General features: G+C 30.2%; 1 protein-coding gene across 2 annotated transcripts in view; it reads right to left on the reverse strand.

Moving 5' to 3' along the window:
* LOC118183052 (kin of IRRE-like protein 1) overlaps positions 1-21,339 on the reverse strand; it is a 795,633-nt gene that overhangs the window by 143,818 nt on the left and 630,476 nt on the right. For both annotated transcript variants that reach the window (XM_085820807.1, XM_085820808.1), the window contains exon 9: positions 4,004-4,117. In XM_085820807.1, the coding sequence (XP_085676933.1) occupies positions 4,004-4,117 (114 nt within the window). The remainder of the gene's footprint in view (positions 1-4,003; positions 4,118-21,339) is intronic.

Here is a 21,339-nt window from a genome sequence, read left to right on the forward strand (position 1 = left end):
AATGCCTTTAATTTTTAATATATTACATTTGCTATGCCGAAAAATGCTATATGTAATATATTATCAATTAAACACACTAATAAATAAAATAATTTATAGGTAATAAATAATAATTTAGGGCTCTCAAAATCTGAAAATGCGTTACTAATATCCTTATGAAGTTTTATTTCTTTAGAATCATAATATGATTATAGTATTAAAACTCATTAAACTACGTATATTTTAAATTTTTAAAAACTGCAAATAATATTACGGTTTGAAGGCTGCGAGAGTTTTCTAGAACATAAATTCTGTAGGATTCTATGAATCAGACTTCCATTTTGAAAACAATAGCATTGATTAAGGGGTGTTGGAACCCCAAAATCTTCAAAAAAATCGTGATTTCGGATTTTTGCATTTTCAAATTCTCTATACTTTCATCTTTCTAAAAATACCATTCTTTAATCTCTATGAAAATTAGAACTGTAAAAAAAAATCTAGTTATAATTTGTCATCTACTGCTTTGATCAATGAGGATTTTTACATAAAAATGCGTTTTTATCCAAACGTGATTTTTTATACTCGATGTACCTTTTCTCAGGAACTACTGCTCGCAGGTATCTAAACTTTTTATGGCTTATTTATTAGGTTCCCTAATATTTACTGAAATGAGCGTTTTGTAATAAACTTAGGAAAAAAAATTTAATTTTTTGTGTGAGAAAAGTGCTAAATTTTACTATGTCTAACAAAATATTCTGTAATTTACTCTAAAATTCAAAATGTTTCAAAAGCTCATTTCAGTATAATCAGATAGGTATACTTTAATTACAGAAAAAATTTCAAGCTTGTATCTACAGCAGATTTTGAGAAAAGGTTCATCGAAAATGGCCAACTTAACATTGTCGGTATAGGTGTTTCTGATACCCCTTAATATTTTTCATAATAATTTGCATTGAAATGCTTGTTACCTAATCTCTTAACATCAGAAACCTTTCTCTTGGCTCCTATTTTCATTTTATATACACAGAAATGCGCACATTTCGCTCTTCAATTTGTATGCGGACCCTAAGTATGATACTGGCAGATAGCCTTCGTGTGCTTTGTTATAATCACACGGACCAGCCTAAATACGATCACCGATTTTAATACGAAAAAATATCGCTGTCGTACGGGAGTCATGATTTTGTCTTCATTTTTATAACGTTTATATTTTAAGTTATGTGAATAAAGTCAACACTTTCCTAAATATAAGTAAAAAATTTATATTTCATAGCTATTCTAAATCTAACCAATTAAATTTAAAAATACCAAAACACGTAACGCTTAAAACATAATTTAAAACATTTTCTTAATTGGAAGTATATGTCTCCCAGTTGCTAAACTAAAGGACTGGTAAGGATTTCTTGGACACGGTGTATATGAATATACGTTTTTAGCTGGTAGCCTTTTCACTTAGCAAAGGTAAAATAATGACTTGATTTCTTAGAGAAAATACCCTTTTATTTAAAATACCTGGCTTACTAATAAAAATAAATTTCACATCCAGCTGCTTAGCGTAGATTATTTAGAGTGCATAACGCATACTAAACACATATTAAAACCATAAAATTATGTAATTAAAAATATCATTTATATTCATGCAATGAGAAAAAGGAATCCTTTAGGTACTTGAGAGACAGAATATATTTTACCATACATTTTACCTCTATGAACTGTTCTAAGAAAAGCGCGTAGTATAATTTTATTTTTCGACAGAAATCTATTTAAAATACTAATTACATTTTATGCAGAAATATAAGTAAAAATGCGGTATGCGATCTACCGGTTTTAATCAGTTATTTATGGGCGATTATATGTAAAACTGGAAGGAATTTAAATTAAATGGAATTAAAAATTTACTAGTTTTTAAAATGTATTAACACAATCATTTTCATTAATGTATTATAAATTATATGTATTTATTTTTATATTTATAAAATAGCATTTTAATGTTCCTATCTAAGGAATAAATAACAAACTAAAGGAGGAAGATCGCATACTACATCATTACCGAGGTATATTTTAACTAACTGTCTTAACTTATATTCCAATAAAATCTTCCTGCATAAAGAGATTAGTTTCTTAAGTGTGTTATGGGAAACTCACTGTGATTTTTATATTTGGTATTACTATAACACTGTTTGAAGAAAACGTAACGCAAACCTCCTTACGAACTTTCGCACATACGAGCAAACGTGTTCTTAAAGATTGAAATTTGTTCACATTCGGAAAGTGTTCGGAGCATAGTCTTTTGGAACACCAACACCCAAATTCTGAGAGGTTTGCTAAAGTTAAATCTGCTGAGCGTGATGCCATACAGTGTTGTCGTCTTATTTACGGCTAAAGAAAATGAAAAGCTGTTCAAACGCTTATTTTATTCAGGAAAACACTTCAGAAATCACTGTTGTTGTCTCATCTAACATGACAACTCCTCCCACTCCTCATCGCAAATGTCCCTTTTCCTTGTGGAATGAGTATTCAGAGGGAAACTCACACAATGACCCTTTACACCTATCTAAAGATCTACTAGCGTCATATTCACCCCAGCCACACATGACTCAAAGACAAAAATACAAGGTACGTATTGAATGGTAAAGTAATTCTTTACTTGCTTCTAATTTTTTATAATGTACTACATTTAAAATTTGAAATGTGATATTTAAATGTTTAAAGATTTTTATTTGTTTATTTGATAGTATTTATAGTTCCTACCTCATGATCATTGTTAGGAGATATATGAGAGAAACTAATGACATTTTACGAACAAATTCATGGTACAAACAATCGTTCAGGACGTAACTCGTTCGTACGGTGGGAAACGTCTGTACACGTAAATGAAGACTACTGATATGCATCATTCCACATTATTTTTTTCTGTTTCTAAGAATAAACGAAAAGGTATTCTAATCTTATTGGTCATTTTTACATTAAATTTCAATTTCGTAATTTCTATAGGCTAATTATCTTTGTGTAGTTGTCACAGCTATGTTTATTAATTTACTGTTAAATAATTAATTTCTTTAAATTTAATTTTTTATTTGAAACAAATAATTCATCTCCACAAAAACCTAGTTTCTTTATCAATTTTCTTCAGCAGGTTGGATGTCTCGAGCTTGAATTTGTTTTACATAAAGTAATGATACATTTTCTTTCCAAATAAGGTTTTTCATACAGAGTAACTTCAAAACAAATTACCCAGTTACCTTAGCTAGTATTTCATCCACAGTAAAAATATCCCTAATTCTTGTGTAGCCATCACGGTGTAAAAATATTCTGCAAAGAATTTAATTATCTCGTAACAGAAAATTTACAACATGACAAAATAGAAGACAGTATAAAATTTCTGCCTTTAAGTTACTTAATGAGAACGCAGAGTAAAAGACTTTATTTACTTGGTCGTAAGTGTACAGATATAAATCATCATCATTAACGTTTCTTCTCACGAACAAACGTATGAGTGTTATATCTCTGTTGTCTGTTTTTCGCCAGCTTCATCAGAAGTTCCGATCACGGAGGTAATAAATGTCTCCAATAACGGGGCACAAAAATCTGGGATACTCCAGGACCATCTGTTACCAGACGCTAACTTTCTTAGTTTGTTATTTGGTTTTTCAGCTTTAATGAATTTGTCAAGGCAGCGGAATGACGCTTGCTGCTGAAAATGTAATTGAATTGTTTTCATAGTGAGTAATTCATAGTTCTCCAGCATGGGTGTCAAATTTTTAATTTAATTTAACAACGAGAGGAGAAAATGTGCGTTTTTGATTAGGTATTTTTCTTTAATCTTGGGTGATGGATTGCTTAGGTTAATTATTAGAGTGTAGAATGGATCGAATGATGCAGGTAAAAATAAACAGAAAATAAATAAACCAAAGATAATTTTCCAGGCAAAAAGTAAAAATACGTAAACATAGCAAACAAAGAGCTGGCAACTGCAAAATTAAAACGTGAGATAATAACAAGTAGTAATTTGTAAAGAACTTACGGTTGAAGCACATTCTTTCAGCTTTCAAAAGGTAGAGAATAACGAGAGTTATAATAAGTAACAATACGATGCATCCAACGACGATTCCGATGACAACAGACATTGCTACGGGTTCTGAAAACGTAAAATAAAAGTATTAATAAGAATATTTTAGACAAATAAAGGATCTAATCATTAGAAAAATAATATTAATAAACGTAAGAGAGCAAATGTTTCGGCATGGAGCTTTTAAAACATAAGAAAATAATATACAGAATGTATCTTATACAGGACAGAAACACACTAGTTTAAAATGTTACATTAGCCCCAAAACTACTTTAACTGGCAATGATTTTAAATACTTAAGCACTCATACTTTAGTACTGATTTTGAATGAATTATCAATAGTTTTTTAATTTTATCTACAAATCTAAGTCGATCTAAGGTTTTTTATTTCATTTATTATTTTTATTTTATGATTTAGAATACATTAACAAAGTTGAGTAGTTTACCACAGTAGTAACAATAAAGACCCAGATTACACAGAATAAGAGACTTTCTTATTTTCGCACAGATTTCCTGGCAAACGTCTAAAAAGTATGGACCCGAAAAATCACGAGGTTTTGGGCATCAGTAGATAATGATAAACTGGTGAATCATTCTGATAAGATCTTTCAAAGTACTTGCAGGAACAAATAGTATTCGAATTAAACAGAATTATTTAACTCTCGAAATACGAGCTTATGGAAAAAAATTAGGATCATTAAAGAACCTTATGCAGCTACCACATGATTTCCTTGTACGGCCTAATAAATTATACTTATTTTTCCTGCACTTCATTTAAACGTATTTCCTCGAATTTCATTAGAGATACATTTCTCATTCAATCAATTCAGTTCTCATTTCGCGGCAGCATAAAAATACACAAACATCTTCAATAAAAATTATAAAATTCAAAAACACCAAATATAGTTAAAAACAGCTATTTTTTTAATTGAAATCTGAGTTTTTACAAGAAAACAAAGAATGCGTCCAACAGGCAAAAAGACAAAATTTTCGTGAACAAAAATTTACACTTCCGCTCCCACTGGAGAAAATGACATTTAAATTGGTGCACCAACCGACTTAGTACACTATGCTACTAAGAGTTTCAAATGTAAGCAAATGGGCTTACCGCCACTTCAACTTTTAAACTATTTATAATTCTAGAACTCTTGCGTGCAGATTAACTAAAGGCATACAAAACCTTAACCAGAACATAAAAATAACATAATTTAATCACTCTTAAAACAAAAAATGCCCAGTTTACAACATATAGGAAAAATAGCACAGAGCTCACTGAGGCGGGTAACGGAGTGGGTATATATATACATATCACTAAACGCATAAAGTAAGAAATTAGAACCAATTTTACACAAAGACCAAACATTGAAATTCCTAGGTAATAAATTTCCAAGAATCCTATAAACATATAAAAAGTTTTAATATACACTAATATATATATACTATAATATATATATATATTTGATGCGGCCGATTGCAACCAAAAAGGGAGGTGCACAACTTCATGTTACACAGAACAAAATTTCAACATTCTGAGGCTACTCGTTTTTGAGTTACGCGAGATACATACATATGGATGTACTTAGGTATATACGTTAAGAAAAAAACCCTTCAAACCTTTCTCCGTATGTACAGTTGTAACGCAAAAAATCGTTCAAATGGATCCGACAGCGATCAAAATGGATATATTCGTTGAAATATGATACCCGACGTTTTTCGCGATTACAATGTTTCCTTTACTTCGTACAAGGAAGTAAAAATAATAAATTGCTGTATCAATTAACAGTGATCACTAAAATCGATTTATAAAATGAAAAAAAAAACATGTACGCAAATGTTTTTCATTATTCATTATCCTTCAAAGGTCGTAACAATTGTGCTTTGCAAAACCTATGCGCACAGTGATAACGATGATATAAATTCGTTATAATAGGTTGTGTGAAATAATTTTAAACAGTGGAGAAATAACAAAGAACCGAACTGCACAAGTGTACGCAAAATATATAATTATTTCATGAATCGTTTATTTCCAAGCACTTTTATTTCATGTAAAAATTATTTACGAAAACATGAAAATGTACTCAATAAAATCTTTATTCGTACTTTTCGGAAACCCGTTTCGCAATTATTTCATCATACAAATATTATATAAAAAAGTATTTCTATTTGCAGTTAGAAAAAAAGCAATAAAATGTAGACACTTTTAGTAAAATTAAAGTAACAATAAGTACACCCTCAAAGAAGAAATAAAATTCATTTAATAATTGTACATTAGTTATGCATTAGTAAGTCATTATTATGCGTTGCACAAATGTAGACATAATAACAACTGACTGAATTTTGCTTTTATGTCTTAATGAACAAATAATTACGATATCGAAAAAATTTATTCCTAAGAATAAGTTAGATGAAATATTGCGCTTAACAGATTCAAGTTCTTGATGACTGCTTTCGCATATTAGAATGAAAAATAGAACTCCTAGCAAAATATTCCTTTTTTAGATAACAAAGAAGAAAAAATGTATACAATGCACTACTGATCTTTGCATTATTATTAATATATGGAAACTTAATAATAATCGAATCTTTATTATCTAATTAATTAAATCTCTACATTTGTACATAATAAATTAAACGCAAGTAAGGAAACTTCCTGAATTTAATTAGTGTTATAAATAGAGACTTATGTAATAAGTAAATTAACGAATTGCGAACTTTAATGTTTTCGTATCATTAATAATTCGTCGCTTTGATCTAACGTGATTAATATAATTGCATTGTAACTCAAAAAAGTGTCCTAGATAAATATTAATGCTAATTAAAATTTAAGACGAAGACATTAGCTTAGTTAATTCCTTTAGGGAAGGAAATTTATTCTTCTCATTGTAATAATAAATTTTTGTCAACGTCATATACATATTATTAATAATTATAAGTTGCATAAACTTTCTACTTTTCGAATGTCTTGATTGCTGACGCCGAATTATTTAACTGTTACAGTTATAAACAAATTAGTTCTTATTTTATAACATGAATTTTATAAAATGATTTTAATTAAAATGGAAGTAAACATTAGTTTGTTTTAGGATAGTAAACTAAAGTTTTAAAAACTAATTGTTTGGTCAGTGATAAAATGTTATTATCCTTGAACTAAAGCAGTAATTAGTTATATGCACCTGATGGCAAATATATACATTGCTTAGCAAATATAAAACGAGATACTTCACGAAGAAATTGTTCCTAAAACATAATTTTATAAATTATAATTTATATTATATAGAAGTAGATAAATATTTTAGCTATAAGTTTCAAAAATAAACTATTAGTAAAATGTAGAAAATACTGTTGCGTGCGTACGGGTTCATAATAAATTGAATGCACATGTCCGATGAAAATACAAAAAAAAATGTATTCTTATCACAACAAATAAAAACAAAATGCTTAAATGTCCTCAGAGATAGTCGTACAATATCCCAATATCTCACAGTAGTTATCATCTTTTAACTACTACGTTCAACAGAACTCAATTCAAAATAGAGAAAGCTAATCCGATTTCACTGCGAATTCGCTACAGTCATTAACATCAATAAGTAAACAACTGAATTGAGAAATCGAGTGAATGGTTAGGCGGCATTTAGTAGCCTCTGCTACTTTAACCGTCTCTGTTGGAGCTATGCCCTAAAACGTTGGGAAGAATTAAAAATTAAGGTGATTTACACCGCACCTACAAAGGTGAAGCAGGGACATGTGCTAATGCAAGTGAGTTGGTCAAGTAGACTTTGGAGAAGGAGGGTTCAAGCATCTGGCCGCCGTACAAGCTGTGATGTATCTTCACTAGTTGAAGAAAGATGATACGTCGAGGCCAGTCACGTGGGTGGTCACCCACCCAAGTACTGACCCCGAGCTCTGCTGCTGTAAACAGGGGAACCTGTATGTTAAAAAAGTGAAAGAAATCGTAAACATAGTGAAATTCCCTCAAATGCTTTTAAGCTGGTGATTACTCTTCGCTTTCAGCAGATCTCATCAGTTTCATGGCTGCTTTGAACCCGGCAGTAAACTTCTCAGCCGTGGCTTTTGCAGCGCGGATCTTTTCAACGTGCTCAACCATACTGTTCAGAAATTTTTTTTATTTTAGGATCTTGGATCCAGTTTATGATATGCTTGTACTCTGTGGGTGGGTTTTCCAATTTTTTCTTTACTTTATCGCTGTAGAGAGGTTTCATCTGGGTTTTACTGCTGTCTTTCTCTGTTTCGATGAATTTCGAAAAATCTGCCGGCGTAGGGATCTTAGCTGCTGGCTTCGCCTGCTGCTTCTTTGCTTCGTATCGCTTCTTGTACACGGGGCAACCCCTGTATGAACTTACATGAGGTAGTGAGCAGAAGATGCACTTAGGTTTTTCTTCTAACTGAATTGAGATGTTTTCCTCCAGCTTTTATAAGTTTTTTAAATCACACGCGAGACACTTCTCATATTTTCTCGCTTTCTCTGGATATTAAAAGAGTACAATTTCGAGATATCTATTATTAAAATGTTAGATGCGCGTGCTCCTGTATTTAATTTTTCCGTCGTAGATTGCTCTTCAAATAAGTCTCGTGCTGCATTGCACGGGAATATAAAACAATTTTAATTACAAATTCTATTAAAAATAGCTAAACTAAATAAATACAAAAACCGAAACTCTATATTATAAAACTTAAAATTAACCTTTCAGAATTTTGATTTGTACTGAGAACGCTTAAATTTAATTAAATATATTTCCAAAATTAATTTGGCATAAGTTTTAAACATTTTAACTGAAACGGAATATAAAAACAGAAGTAAAAAAATTGGTGTTGCCATTATATGACCTCCTGCAAATTTTAAGATTTAAATAGCAACGAGCGTTAATTAAAATATTACTTCTGATTGATCATTTGGTAAATAAAATCTAATTTGTTGGCAAACTTTATGGCTCATTGTTAATTATAAACACTTCTCAGGTTTTGTTGCCCTGTTCTCATATATAATAGACAATGATAACTATACGTGTTCGTGAACACATTCATTCTCATGCTTTGATTTGAAAATATTGCATCGATTGCAGTATACGCAGATCAAAGCATTAACACTCACGCAACAGAACTTTAGAACTCCAATTAGAGTGTTAAATATTCCCATACTTTTTCCCTTCGTTTATGATATCAGTGATCAGTTTTCTTAATAAGATAACCAACCCTTTTATTTGTGTTTATTCGTATTTTCTTTCCACTCAAGCCACAGAAATTTCAACCAAAAAAAGTCACAAAATCTTTAAGAGCAGCATGTCTGTAGAATTCTCAGTATAGTGTTGTGTTGCAACTCTTTTTTTTATATTCGCTATATCTTTTATATTTGTTACATTACTTTTTTAAAAAAAGCATTTAAGAAATAACATTTGATGGTAGCATCCTTTTATTTGAAAAGCGGTTCGACACAAAACTGAGTATTGAGGCTAATAAATTATTTAAATGCATTAAGCAAATATTTATATGAGTTTAAATACCAAAGCTGACATTTTGTATTTATAATATAATTTTTTACGAAAGTCTGTTCAAAACTTCAAATAAAGTATCACTTCCGGTTTATCAATTTAAGCCAAAATCTAATAAGTTGTTCTCATTAATTGAAAATTCTGGAAAATTTTGTATTATATTTTAATATAATTTTTCATTAAAATTGTTACGGGCTTCAAGTAAACATCTGGGTGTCCATTAAAGATTGTTATGGACTTCCTGTTAAGCATCACTTCCATTTGTTTAAATGATATGAATGTAGAAAGCTTAAATTTGGAATACAGAACTTTTTGGAGGTTTCATTTAAGAGTTATCGTAGACAAAAATTCTTCACACACGTAAGCTTTGTAAAAATAGTAAAAACATATCGTGGGGACTCTAGTTCATGCTTACTCACTGAAAACATAATATAGAATTTTTGAACCGGAAATATTCCTTCCCTGATATATAGGTTGGCGGGAAGGAAAAATAAATTTACTTTAATGAAAAATATATATATATATATATTATAATGCTTCTTTTTCACAAAATCTGAAAAAAAAAAACAGTTCACATTTAATAATTTTCAGAAAACATATTTTAATATTTTTCTTATTATAAATACATAAACGATAATAGTAGTTATTATTTTAATCTCAATTATTATATGTTTTTTTTTTCAGTTTATCTTGTTATTTTCATATTGGTACGATGTGTGGTTAATAATCTAAGAAAAGAGTTTTAACAATAAATCGATAGTAAAATATTTTCAGATTAATCTCACAATGAATACATGACGAATGTCGAATGAAGCTTGCGTTACATGTACAACTCAATAAAATTCTTTGCCAATATGCATTTTTCGATATTATTCTTCAAAATTCTGTTCTTATTGCATTTGTTATAGTATATAAACAAATACGAAAAATTCCAAAACGAGTTCAAAATATGTTTGTGATAAATTACTACACATTTTAACGACTGCTTATCATTTCAACAGTGATTTTGAAGAAAGAAACTCCTTCCATTATTGAAAGCTTAAAAATTCAAAATCTAAAATAATCTGCAATGTAAAATACAGCAGATCTTCAATCATACGATTTTTGCATCATTGAGGATAATTGATTTTCAGATTTAAAATAACATTATTTCAAAAAAATCATTTATTCACGAGTAAAATGTTATTTATATTAGTTAAATATAAATTTAATTTTAAGCCTTATGTATTTTACTTTGATATTAAACTGTGCTTTTCAGCAAAATGCACAGAAAAATATTGTTGTGAATTTTCTTACATCAAACACTCTTGCTGTTTTACCTTTTTAAAGCAAGTAGGTACCGATAACATGCTTTTCAGTTATAATATCCATTCTTTTGCGTTTTAGAAGCATACTTGAGAATATATTCACAATAAAATGGAAGGGTGGGGACAAAAGGAGCGAAATGAGAAGAGCCGGATAAAGCAGAGAAGTAATTATAACAAAAACGCAAATATAGAAATTATGTAAAATTACCACAAAATGGTGACTATATAAGAAAAACTGAACAATATTGATTATCACTAGAGATATCAAAAATACAAAAACAAAATTATGATATACTATAAAAACAACAAATGGAAGATTTAAAAGAATTTTAACCAACATGCACGTACTTAATGTCCACTTCTCCAAAAGTATTCATTAACGAGTCCAAACAAGTTTTAAAGAGTTCAAGTAATGCAAAAACAGTGATTCGATGACTTGAAGAAATTTAAACATACGTGTACTTAATTTCCAGACATTTTCTGAATATATCTATTAAGAGTTCAAATAAGTTTTAAAGAATTTAAGTTCCACAGAATCAGCGACTGGAAAATTAAAAGAATTTAAAATTTCACTCAACATACACATATCTAATTTACCAATTTCCAGAAGTATTCGATAACGAGTCCAGATAAGTTTAAAAGAATTCAAGAATTTCAGAAACAGCGATTGGAATATTTGAACAAATTTCACGCAACGTACATGTACTTAACTTCCAGACATTTCCTGAAATGCTTAATAAGAATCTAAATAAGTTTTAAAATTCAAATACTACAGAAACAGCGACTAAAACCTGAAAGAATTTCAAAGAATTTCATTCAACATACGTGTACTTAATTTCAAGACATTTCCTGAAAATTTCAATAACGAGTCAAAATAAGTTTTAGAGTTCAGATAATAACTGTTCGGATAATTGTCGCCCTAAAGACCATCAAGAATCTTATGATTTTAAAGAATTTAAGTTTTAATTTCTTTTTAAGGAATTTAATTTCTATTTTAAAATAGTGTAGAAGTTCAAATGAATTTTGTTCTGATTTTAATGAATGTACGAATTACAAACTGAGGATATATATTGCAAACAATTAAAGCCTTTTAACGCTTTAAGATAGGAAAATAAGGAAAAATCATAGAATGAACAATATAGAAATAGGCGCCTCTTAAATACCTGGCATGTAAAAGATGTGTTTTCAAGCTATGCCGTGTAGAAAAGACTTCGTAGACAACTTCCTCGCTTGATATAAACAGCAATTAAATGTGAAGCATCTTCTCTTCTAGTTAGGCGTTTTCTAAAAACCCAATCCCGACTGATTCAGAAAAACCTCACACGGAATTTTACGTTCGAGTTGTTAATGAAACCTAACATAATAATGGTCACAGTTACGTAATCTTGACTATCGTTAACAAAGCACAAGCAAGGTCACATATTGTACTCACCTGAAATACAATGCAGTGTTGCATATCAAATAAAAATATATATTTAATTAGTTACTTCCTGGAATTTTCTATAGATATCCTGCATGGTCTGCAGATTGCTTTCAACTGACCGAATTCTCAAACAATTTGAAGTAAAAATATAACCACTCATTTGCTTAAATTAAAACTAGTATTTTAAAGATGCTTGCGCACAATTCTGAGCTTCTATGAGCTAGTTACCGGAATTCATCTACATGGCTACACCGCATCAAAAATAAATAAATAATCAAATTCGTGTTATAAAAATAGCAATCATAAACAATTACTAAGAAAATTTTTCGTATATTATTTCTACGTAATTCATAAAAAATACTACGACAAACGTCTGCTATCAATATTGGAAATGTCATTACCGACCTTGTAGAACACATTTGGACAAATTATCAGAAATAATGTTTGAAATGCATGCATAATAAATAAATAAATAAACTTAAAACATTAAAAATTTCAGATTAAGTTCTAACAGTTGGAAAAAGGAGTTCATAATTAAAGTAATTTTTAAGCATCAAAAATTAAAAGCACTCTTTTGTTGCCAACTCATAAAACAATTTTTGTTGTTGAACAAAACTTAATTTCATATTAGGAGCTCCAGTGTTTGATTTTCGATTTCGTTTTTAACATAATCCGGGAAATATTAAAAAGGGTACTACCGTTTGAATAAAATTTTAAAATGAATTGCATAGCCAATTTTCGTTATGAGATCCCCCACACGTTTATAAAGTCCCATTGTAAAGTTCTAATATTTGTGTTTATAACATATAGTGACAAATTTAGCTAATTGATTTACAGGTAAAAAATCAAAAATTGATTTATAAGTAAATTTATAGACAAAACAACTGATTTACAGACAATAACTTCTGATACAATATTTGCTGTTTAGAGAGAAGATGGTGGTGCCAGGGAAAACTTAGCAAACATGGGAGCCTAACGCATCAAGTATTTTATGCTTTTGACAGGACTTTTCAGCGACAATATGCAATTATCTTGAACATCATTTCAAAACGCTTAATATATTAGACAGAGTAGTTTAGGATTGAAAAAGAAAGAAAACCTGTCATCCTTTTGTCATCAAGTAGTGATTTCAAATATTGTAAAATTTAATTCACATTTCTATACCGTGATACGCATAAATAAAACATGCGAACCTGATTTTAAATGTAATGTCACTATTTATTTAAATTTTAACTGTACTTATTGAGTTATATGCCGAATATTTAAAATTTCACATTATTTAAAAATATGTTTTTCGTCTGTGCTATTGCCTAATTTAATAATTACATTGTTCTAAACCATTTTGTATTATTAGTCAAGTATCCAATTATCTTTCTTTTACAACAACTTTTGCTGAATCCATTTGTTAAATGGTCTTCTGCAAGAAGACCCCTTATAACGAGTTTCCAGTCTATTTTTATTATAAGTTGTATAGTTGTAATAATTGTTTTTGTAATACATTCCTAATGCTTAATAATTTATTGGAGTTACGCTATTTCTACAAGAAGAATTTTGTTTTCCTGAAGAATCTTGTCTGTACGCAGCAGTTATTAAAGGCTAAACTGCCTTACAATACATTTTTGTTTAGCGTCTAGGGCACTAGGCGTAATTATTCTGGCACCAGGCGTAAACTGAAGGTACCAGACGTAATTATTTTGGTTGGTAAATATTTACAGGTGAGCAATTATAACTGCAGTGATTTAAAGCAAACCAAAAACACATTAGAAATGCTGTGAGTTATCCCACCATACAAGCATTTTAAACTAGCACAGAGGACACAAGAAAATGAGCTAGAAATTTTACTCGACTTATTATGGAGCAAAGCAACACAAATTTTCCAAAGAAATTTACTTTAAATGAAAAACCAACTTAAGGAATATCAACTGTTTATACATATATGATTAAAAATAAATTAAAATTAATAAGAAGTGCATTTATTATCCGAAACTTTTTTAAATTAATTTTTCCGTTAACTTCGGGATTTTCAGTTAACACAAATTTTAAAAAACAGATAAATATCTTATGTCAAATCAAACGCCAGCATAATTCATTTTTTGTATTTTCTATTTTTTTCTGCCAACTTTCAGTCGAATATCAATTATTATTAGTTTTTAAAAAGAGCAAAATTGCATTTACAGTGAACATTGTGGCAACTATTCAAGTAGTTTACTTCCTAGTCTGCAAAGCATACCATTACATCGAGCAGACTTACAGTTTGGTGAGTAAATTTTATTTATAATTAAAATGTAGAGTACCCATTAACTACATCGAGTTAGAAGACTGAACGTAGATTAATGTGTTTCTGAAATTCCGAATGCAGAGGTTACGATTGTTTCTTAACTTAAAGTTTTAAATAAACTAAAGCGTTATTCTAATAAAGATTTTAGATGAGTTTTACTTCAGTTCTGAGCATTTCAAACTTAATTTCAGATTTTATGCACAGGTGTAGAGAAAATAACTTGTCGGAACAAAATAGGGTTAAATAAGTACAATTAGATAGTTAATTATGTTTAATCTTTATAAACGTAATGTAATGCAATATAATTTTATGTAACGTAATATAGCTAACCAAACACTTTGGAAAAGACTTCATTATGGGAGTTTTTTATGTCAATAAAATTTTGAAGTGACAGCTTAAAAAGGCTGAAAGAGGTTTTTATTCTTTACGAAAAGTCACTATATTAGAAACAAAACAGGAAAAGTAGTTTACAAAATACTAAAATTTTCATACTAAATTTGGGAAAAACTTAAAAATTAAAATTCTCACAGCTGCGCATGTTTTTGAATGATTTATTACAATACACTGAACATTAGTAAGTGTTCTCAAATTATTTATAATAGCATTTGATAAACAATTAAAAAAATTTAAAAAATTTTATCTGATTTCGTGCTGCTGTTTAAAAGTTGAGAAATAAGTTTTCAAATGAAAGTTTTTTTAAAAAATAAAGTATATTTAAATTCAAATTCCCTAATAGATCTAACAGATATGACATCTAAATTCATACATGTCATTTTTAAAATAAAAGAACGTTTTTAATAATTTAAGATAAAATTGCAAAATGCGCTTCGGGGGTACTTGCTAAATTTTACATAAATTTTAAAACTCAGCATAAGTAAGAGTTTTCCCAGACTAGAATAATATTATTAGCATCTACTGAAAAGAACATAAATATGTATTTTAATATGTTTCACATTAATCTTTAAAAGAACTTATGGTAATTTATAAATCTAAAACAAATCTTACGTAAAGCATAAACTCTAAATTAATGGCACTGAAAAAAATTTAACTGAGTTTTATGCATAAGTTTCGAAAATTGATCAAGAGCAACTAATTTAAATTTTTTATGAGAAATTTTCAAAAAGATGTTCATTGTTTCTAATAACTTCATTCATTTTTAGAATTCGTAATAAGTGTATATTACATAGTTTCGATTGATATGTATATAAATAGCATGTAAATATTCTTCTCCAAGTTGAATTCAAATTACATCATTCAAAAGCAGACGACCGTGATATACTATACTACTTCAGAGAATTGAAAGATTCCCGCAAACAAAGCAAGCGAACTTTTGAAGATAATCAAATTCAGTAAATTTCTTTAACCGCGGGCGGTAATTCAATACATTCTCGGAGAATTTTGATTAGCATGTACATCGTAAGCGGTAAAATAAAGTGCAAGCTTATGTGATAATAAGGAGCTTCAAATTACGATGAAAGGAATGACTTCCAAAATTAGTTTTGAAATAAACAGTGTATTGTAACAATTTCACTAAGAAATAATTCGAGAAATTAAAACTAAATTGTTTCCAGATCTGATAAAAATTTGATCAAATGCTTTGTTAATATTTTAACAAATATATTTTAAAGTTTCTTAGCAAATACATAAGTGCTAAAATCTTCAATACATTTAATATTTTAGAACATGTAATGCAATAGTTTCAGCAGATCTTTCAGCAATTCAATTTCGATTTAATTGGAAATGCTTAAAAAAGTAATTACACAAATATTTATGAATTCTTTTAAGTATATATTTTTGTGTATAAATCGAAAGATTTCAGCACATGTCTTATTACTGAAGCTTACGGCTCGGTTTATATGCATGTTCTAAATGACTTGCATATTATTCGATCACAAAAGTTATATCAGAGTTTAAAATTTAAATGGATATATTTATTTTATTTTATCATTTTATACTTGAATCACACTTTTCAATATCAGTATCCAATTGTAATTTCTAGTATTCTTGGAGGTCTTAGCTACACACAAGTCCGGGGAGGTGCATACCAGCGTTCTCCATTTGACAATTACTTACCTTACCTCCCCATTCTCTCAAATAATATCATCTTCAGTCCGGTCCATAGCATTCCTCAGCAACATTCAGAATTTTTGGTTTCAATATTTCAGTTATTGCTTTTTCTAGATATCTTTACAACATACTTAAAATGAAGCGTTGCATTTTACTCATAAAACCGAAGTGCAACTGAGAGAAAGCAAACCTAGTGATAGTTTAACAATGGTTTTTTACAACTGAAAACCAAAATACAATTCACTACATTATTGCCAAAACGTCAAATAATGAGCATATCCCAAAATAAACGGAAATGAGAATTGTAGATGAAAGTGTCTTTCGATTAATGAAGTTCCTCACATTTATTTTTCGAATGCAAGATAATCACTTTCAAATGGTCTGATAGATCTAAGTTAAATTAGCAATTATTTTCACTTTTGACGCAATACATACGTAAATGTAATGTAATACATGAATGTGTTAGGACGACTTTAAATTTGGATTACATATGGATTATCAGTTTTGACTGAATTTTTGTAGCAAAACATTTCCTGCCAGCTTTGTGTACGAATAGATTTGTATTCAGAAATACACCGTAATCTGTTTTAAAGACAGACAAATATCATAATGTGTAAAAGTAAGATCTTATACTGCTTTAATGAAGTTCCTCACATTTATTTATTTCACTTCGATGAAATGAATCGTCATCGCTAACCGCGAAAGCATAAAGTAGGACCGAACCGGTTTTATAAAACATTATTCCACCGAGATCTGGAAGGGATGAACGCCCTCTTCGCCATTTCTCTTTTATGCGCACGTTGAAGTGAATATCTCGTCGATATATTCTTCAGATTCAAATTTTTCTGCAAATGCATCATGGATGAATAAATGAAAAATCTTCATTGTTTGATTTCCAATGAAAGTTGAGACTAATTATTAGAGTTTAAACTCAGCTTCTTCCATCGTTCACCATGTGCTACAGGTATTGTGAAAGCATACGTAATGCCTAAATAATTCTTCGTACAGGCTAAAATATCACTTGTGATTTGAAAAACATATATTTCGCTGCGATGTGTCAACGTATTTTGTGTTTTCTTAATTCATTAATCAAAATGTTTCAAGATGTGGATCTGTGCATGTGCAAGTTTGCAAACCGAGGCCATGAATTCAAACACTATGTGCCTTCTCTTTCATTCAGTTATGAAGGATAACTTCTGTATAATGATAAAGTGTTATATATATATTCAGAAAAAAGCTACACAACTAACAAAATTACCAAAATGTGCAAAAAATATGTATCTTCTGTGTATCATTTAGATCAAGAATTGGCACTATTCGATAAGTAACATGCTTAATTATAATTGAGGTATTAGTCAATAACTGAGGTATTTTAGCAATTGGGTTATTTCGTCCTCACAACTAGTTGAGATTTGTTTTCTGGTTGAAATATCTTTGCTTACTGGTCACATTCCTTTACACTTTAAGTAATTATTCGTGGAAACGATATCTTGCATGTTAAAATTAACTTCTGCTACAACATTTGGCCGTCTCCATTACATAATATCCACGGAATTTCAAACTAACACTACAACAGGTTATTATGCCAGGAGGAGAATGGTGACAAGCTATCTGTGTCATTCTCACTATCCTAATTTTACGCATATTGATAATAGCGAGGTTACTGTACTACAAGGTTTGCACTTTCCGACAAGAAGTCTTTGAGCGTGTGACGTCAGTGCCTCATAATCTGCTCAGAAGAAACTACTGCCTTGGGGAACTAAATGCAATTGTGTCTTATTTCTCTCATTCATACAAGTGACATCACTGAACTAAAGCGTTATTATATTCATCTAACGACGGATTGTAATACAAATTTAACGGGAGACTTGAGATTCATCATTGAGTTTTACTGCTATTTAATTGGTCGTATTCCATAAGAGCCATCACTTACAAAATAGATCTTCTGCATCGTTATTTTCAATACCATTTCGAAATAGTAAGATCACGGGAATGTAACATTCGGTTTTTATTTTGTATTGCTGTGTTGATCTCTCATATTGCGAAACGCTCGAATACCAAGTATCATTTAAATCTTCGGAGTATTTTATAAAAAAATTTACAGTTAGTATCTCCTACCTTAATTATGAACATAATTGCATTAGAAGGTACAATAGCGTGCGGTGTGAAATATATAGGTATTTCCTCCCTCCGTTTCGCATGCTTTCGTGGTGCAATTGAAAGCATAATCGACGCGTATTCGAGACGTCCAGTGTCTGAGTCTCACGAGGGCATGGCACATTTTTCATGCTTCCTGCTTCAAAATAAACCAATGACTCTACAGTGGTTAATGATTCTACAGTGGATGATGATTCGTCACCACCAGGACTTGACGATTGGATCCCAGAATTCCGAGTCTCCTTTTAATAGGGGTAGTACATAAGGTATTTACTCTCTTTCTCAGTATGCTTTAGTGGTGCAATTGGAAACATACTTGACGTGTATTCGAGAGGTCCCTGCATAAAAAAAAACCAAATGACTCTCAAAATAAAAAAGTCTGATGTGTACACCACATGACTTCCTTGCACGGAATATTAAATCATACGCATTTCTTCTTGCATTTCATTTAAACTTAGTGGATTGAATTAAATCTACTTCGTCGATAGCACTTAAACCACAATATAATAAATGCACTCTTTAAAATTCACTATACTTGTTTGCCATAGCGACACTCTGGCGCTAGGTTCACTTAACAGCGTTACACTTCGTTCATATTATAACTCAGAATGCATATAAATTTATATTATTTGAAGAATTATCTAACCGTTGCCACATGTTTTATTCAAATCCTATAATAAATCTACAACGATATATAAAATAAATCAAGCAAACAAACAAAACAAAAAAGACCCAGTTTTTCACAGACGATTCAGTATTTCTCATTCAATTAATTCAGTTCTCACTTCTCGACAAGACAAAACTACATAAAAACTCAAAGTATCTACATTAAAAAATGACGAAGTAAATCTTAAACACTTATTTCCTCGAATAAATTCCAGAATGGATTAAGCATGATTTAATTCGCAATAATAAAAGAAAATGTTATCTTTGTTGTTGCGAAGCTTAGTTTCTCTAGATTGGCAACAAATCTGCTATTTTGCCAAGTTTGAAATATAAACAAACATGTACGCCATAGCAAAATCAATTAGGCTTATTTGCATTTAAACAACTTTTAAATTGTTGATAACTCCATAAATATTGCACTCAGATCTACCAAAAGCATAAAAACGTTAAGATAAGAACAACATAATTCAATCATTTTTAAAGCAAAAAAATGCACACTTTACAAACATATAAGAATAAGGAAACCGAAATCACTGAGCCGAGTAACAAATTGGATATATACAGTGGTGGCCAAAATTGTGGACACTTTTGGAAATTTTTATGTTTTTGAACTTTGTATGCTTATAGAAAACGTTACGTTTCACAAAATGCAAACTTGTATATATCATTTTAAAGAGATTTTATTACTGAATTCAATACAAAACCCAAAATTCAATTATTTGCAATACAAAAAAGTTAAACGATAATAGTTATCGATATACATTAGATAGTAATGATTGCAGTGAGTTATCAGTACTTAGTAGGGTACCCTTTATTTTTGATTACAGCTTCACATCGACGTTTCATTGAGCTGACAAGAGTTTTAAGCTCTTCTTTCGTTATCACATGACGCCAGGAAACAATAATAGCCTCAATTAGTTCCCTTTTATTTGATGGGCGCCTCATTCGGACAAGAGATTTCAAACGGTGCCACAAATTTTCGATAGGATTGAGGTCAGGACTGCTTCCTGGCCATGACAACAATTTAATGCTCTTTGTACGAAACCACTCTTTCGATATTTTGGCCGTGTGGCAAGGAGTAGAATCCTGCTGAAAAATAAACGAAGCATTGTTGGGAAAGAGATCTCTGATGGAAGGTAGAAGTTTTGGTTCTAGAATAGTGTCAATGTATTTTCTGGCATTCAGTGTCCCATCGATGATATGAAGGCGACCAATACCATCTGCTGACATGCATTATCAAATCATAACACTAACTGGATGCTTCACTGTTGTTTGAATGCAGTCAGGATGTAGCTCTTCTCCTATTCTACGTCTTAAATATTTTCGCCCATCACTACCGAATAACGATATCTTAGTTTCATCACTCCATATAACTTGTGACCACTGATCATCTGTCCAATTAATGTGTTCCTTTGCCCACTGTAGTCTTTTTTTTTTCGTTGCTGAAAATTAAGATAAGGCTTTTACCGTGGAATTCTACCTCTCAGTCCAACATCTGTTAATCTTCTCCTGATTGTTCTTGAACTGACAGAAACACCAGCATCATTCAGATCACTTCTGATGGCCGCTGATGACATTTTTCTATCTTGGAGACATAGTCTTTTTATTCTTCTGTCATCAATAGATGGGTGCACCTTTTTCGGCTTTTTCCTTCTTTGTTTTTAATTGATTTTTTCTCCTGATATCGTAAACAAAACTTTCGGACTCCAGATGTAGTCACTGAACCACCTACCTGCCTTGCAATTTCAGCATAGGAAAGACCATTTTCGCGTAACACAATAATATCACATCTCTTTCTACGTGTCCAATCTACTCTTTTATTTGATGTCATTGCTTCTTCACTAAATATTAAAAATTTTTACAAAAATTCCTACTTATAATTGCAG

The sequence above is a fragment of the Stegodyphus dumicola genome, chromosome 7, assembly GCF_044657685.1.
Source record: "Stegodyphus dumicola isolate Sdum_Otavi_A_Nest chromosome 7, ASM4465768v1".
Lineage (NCBI taxonomy): Eukaryota > Metazoa > Arthropoda > Arachnida > Araneae > Eresidae > Stegodyphus > Stegodyphus dumicola.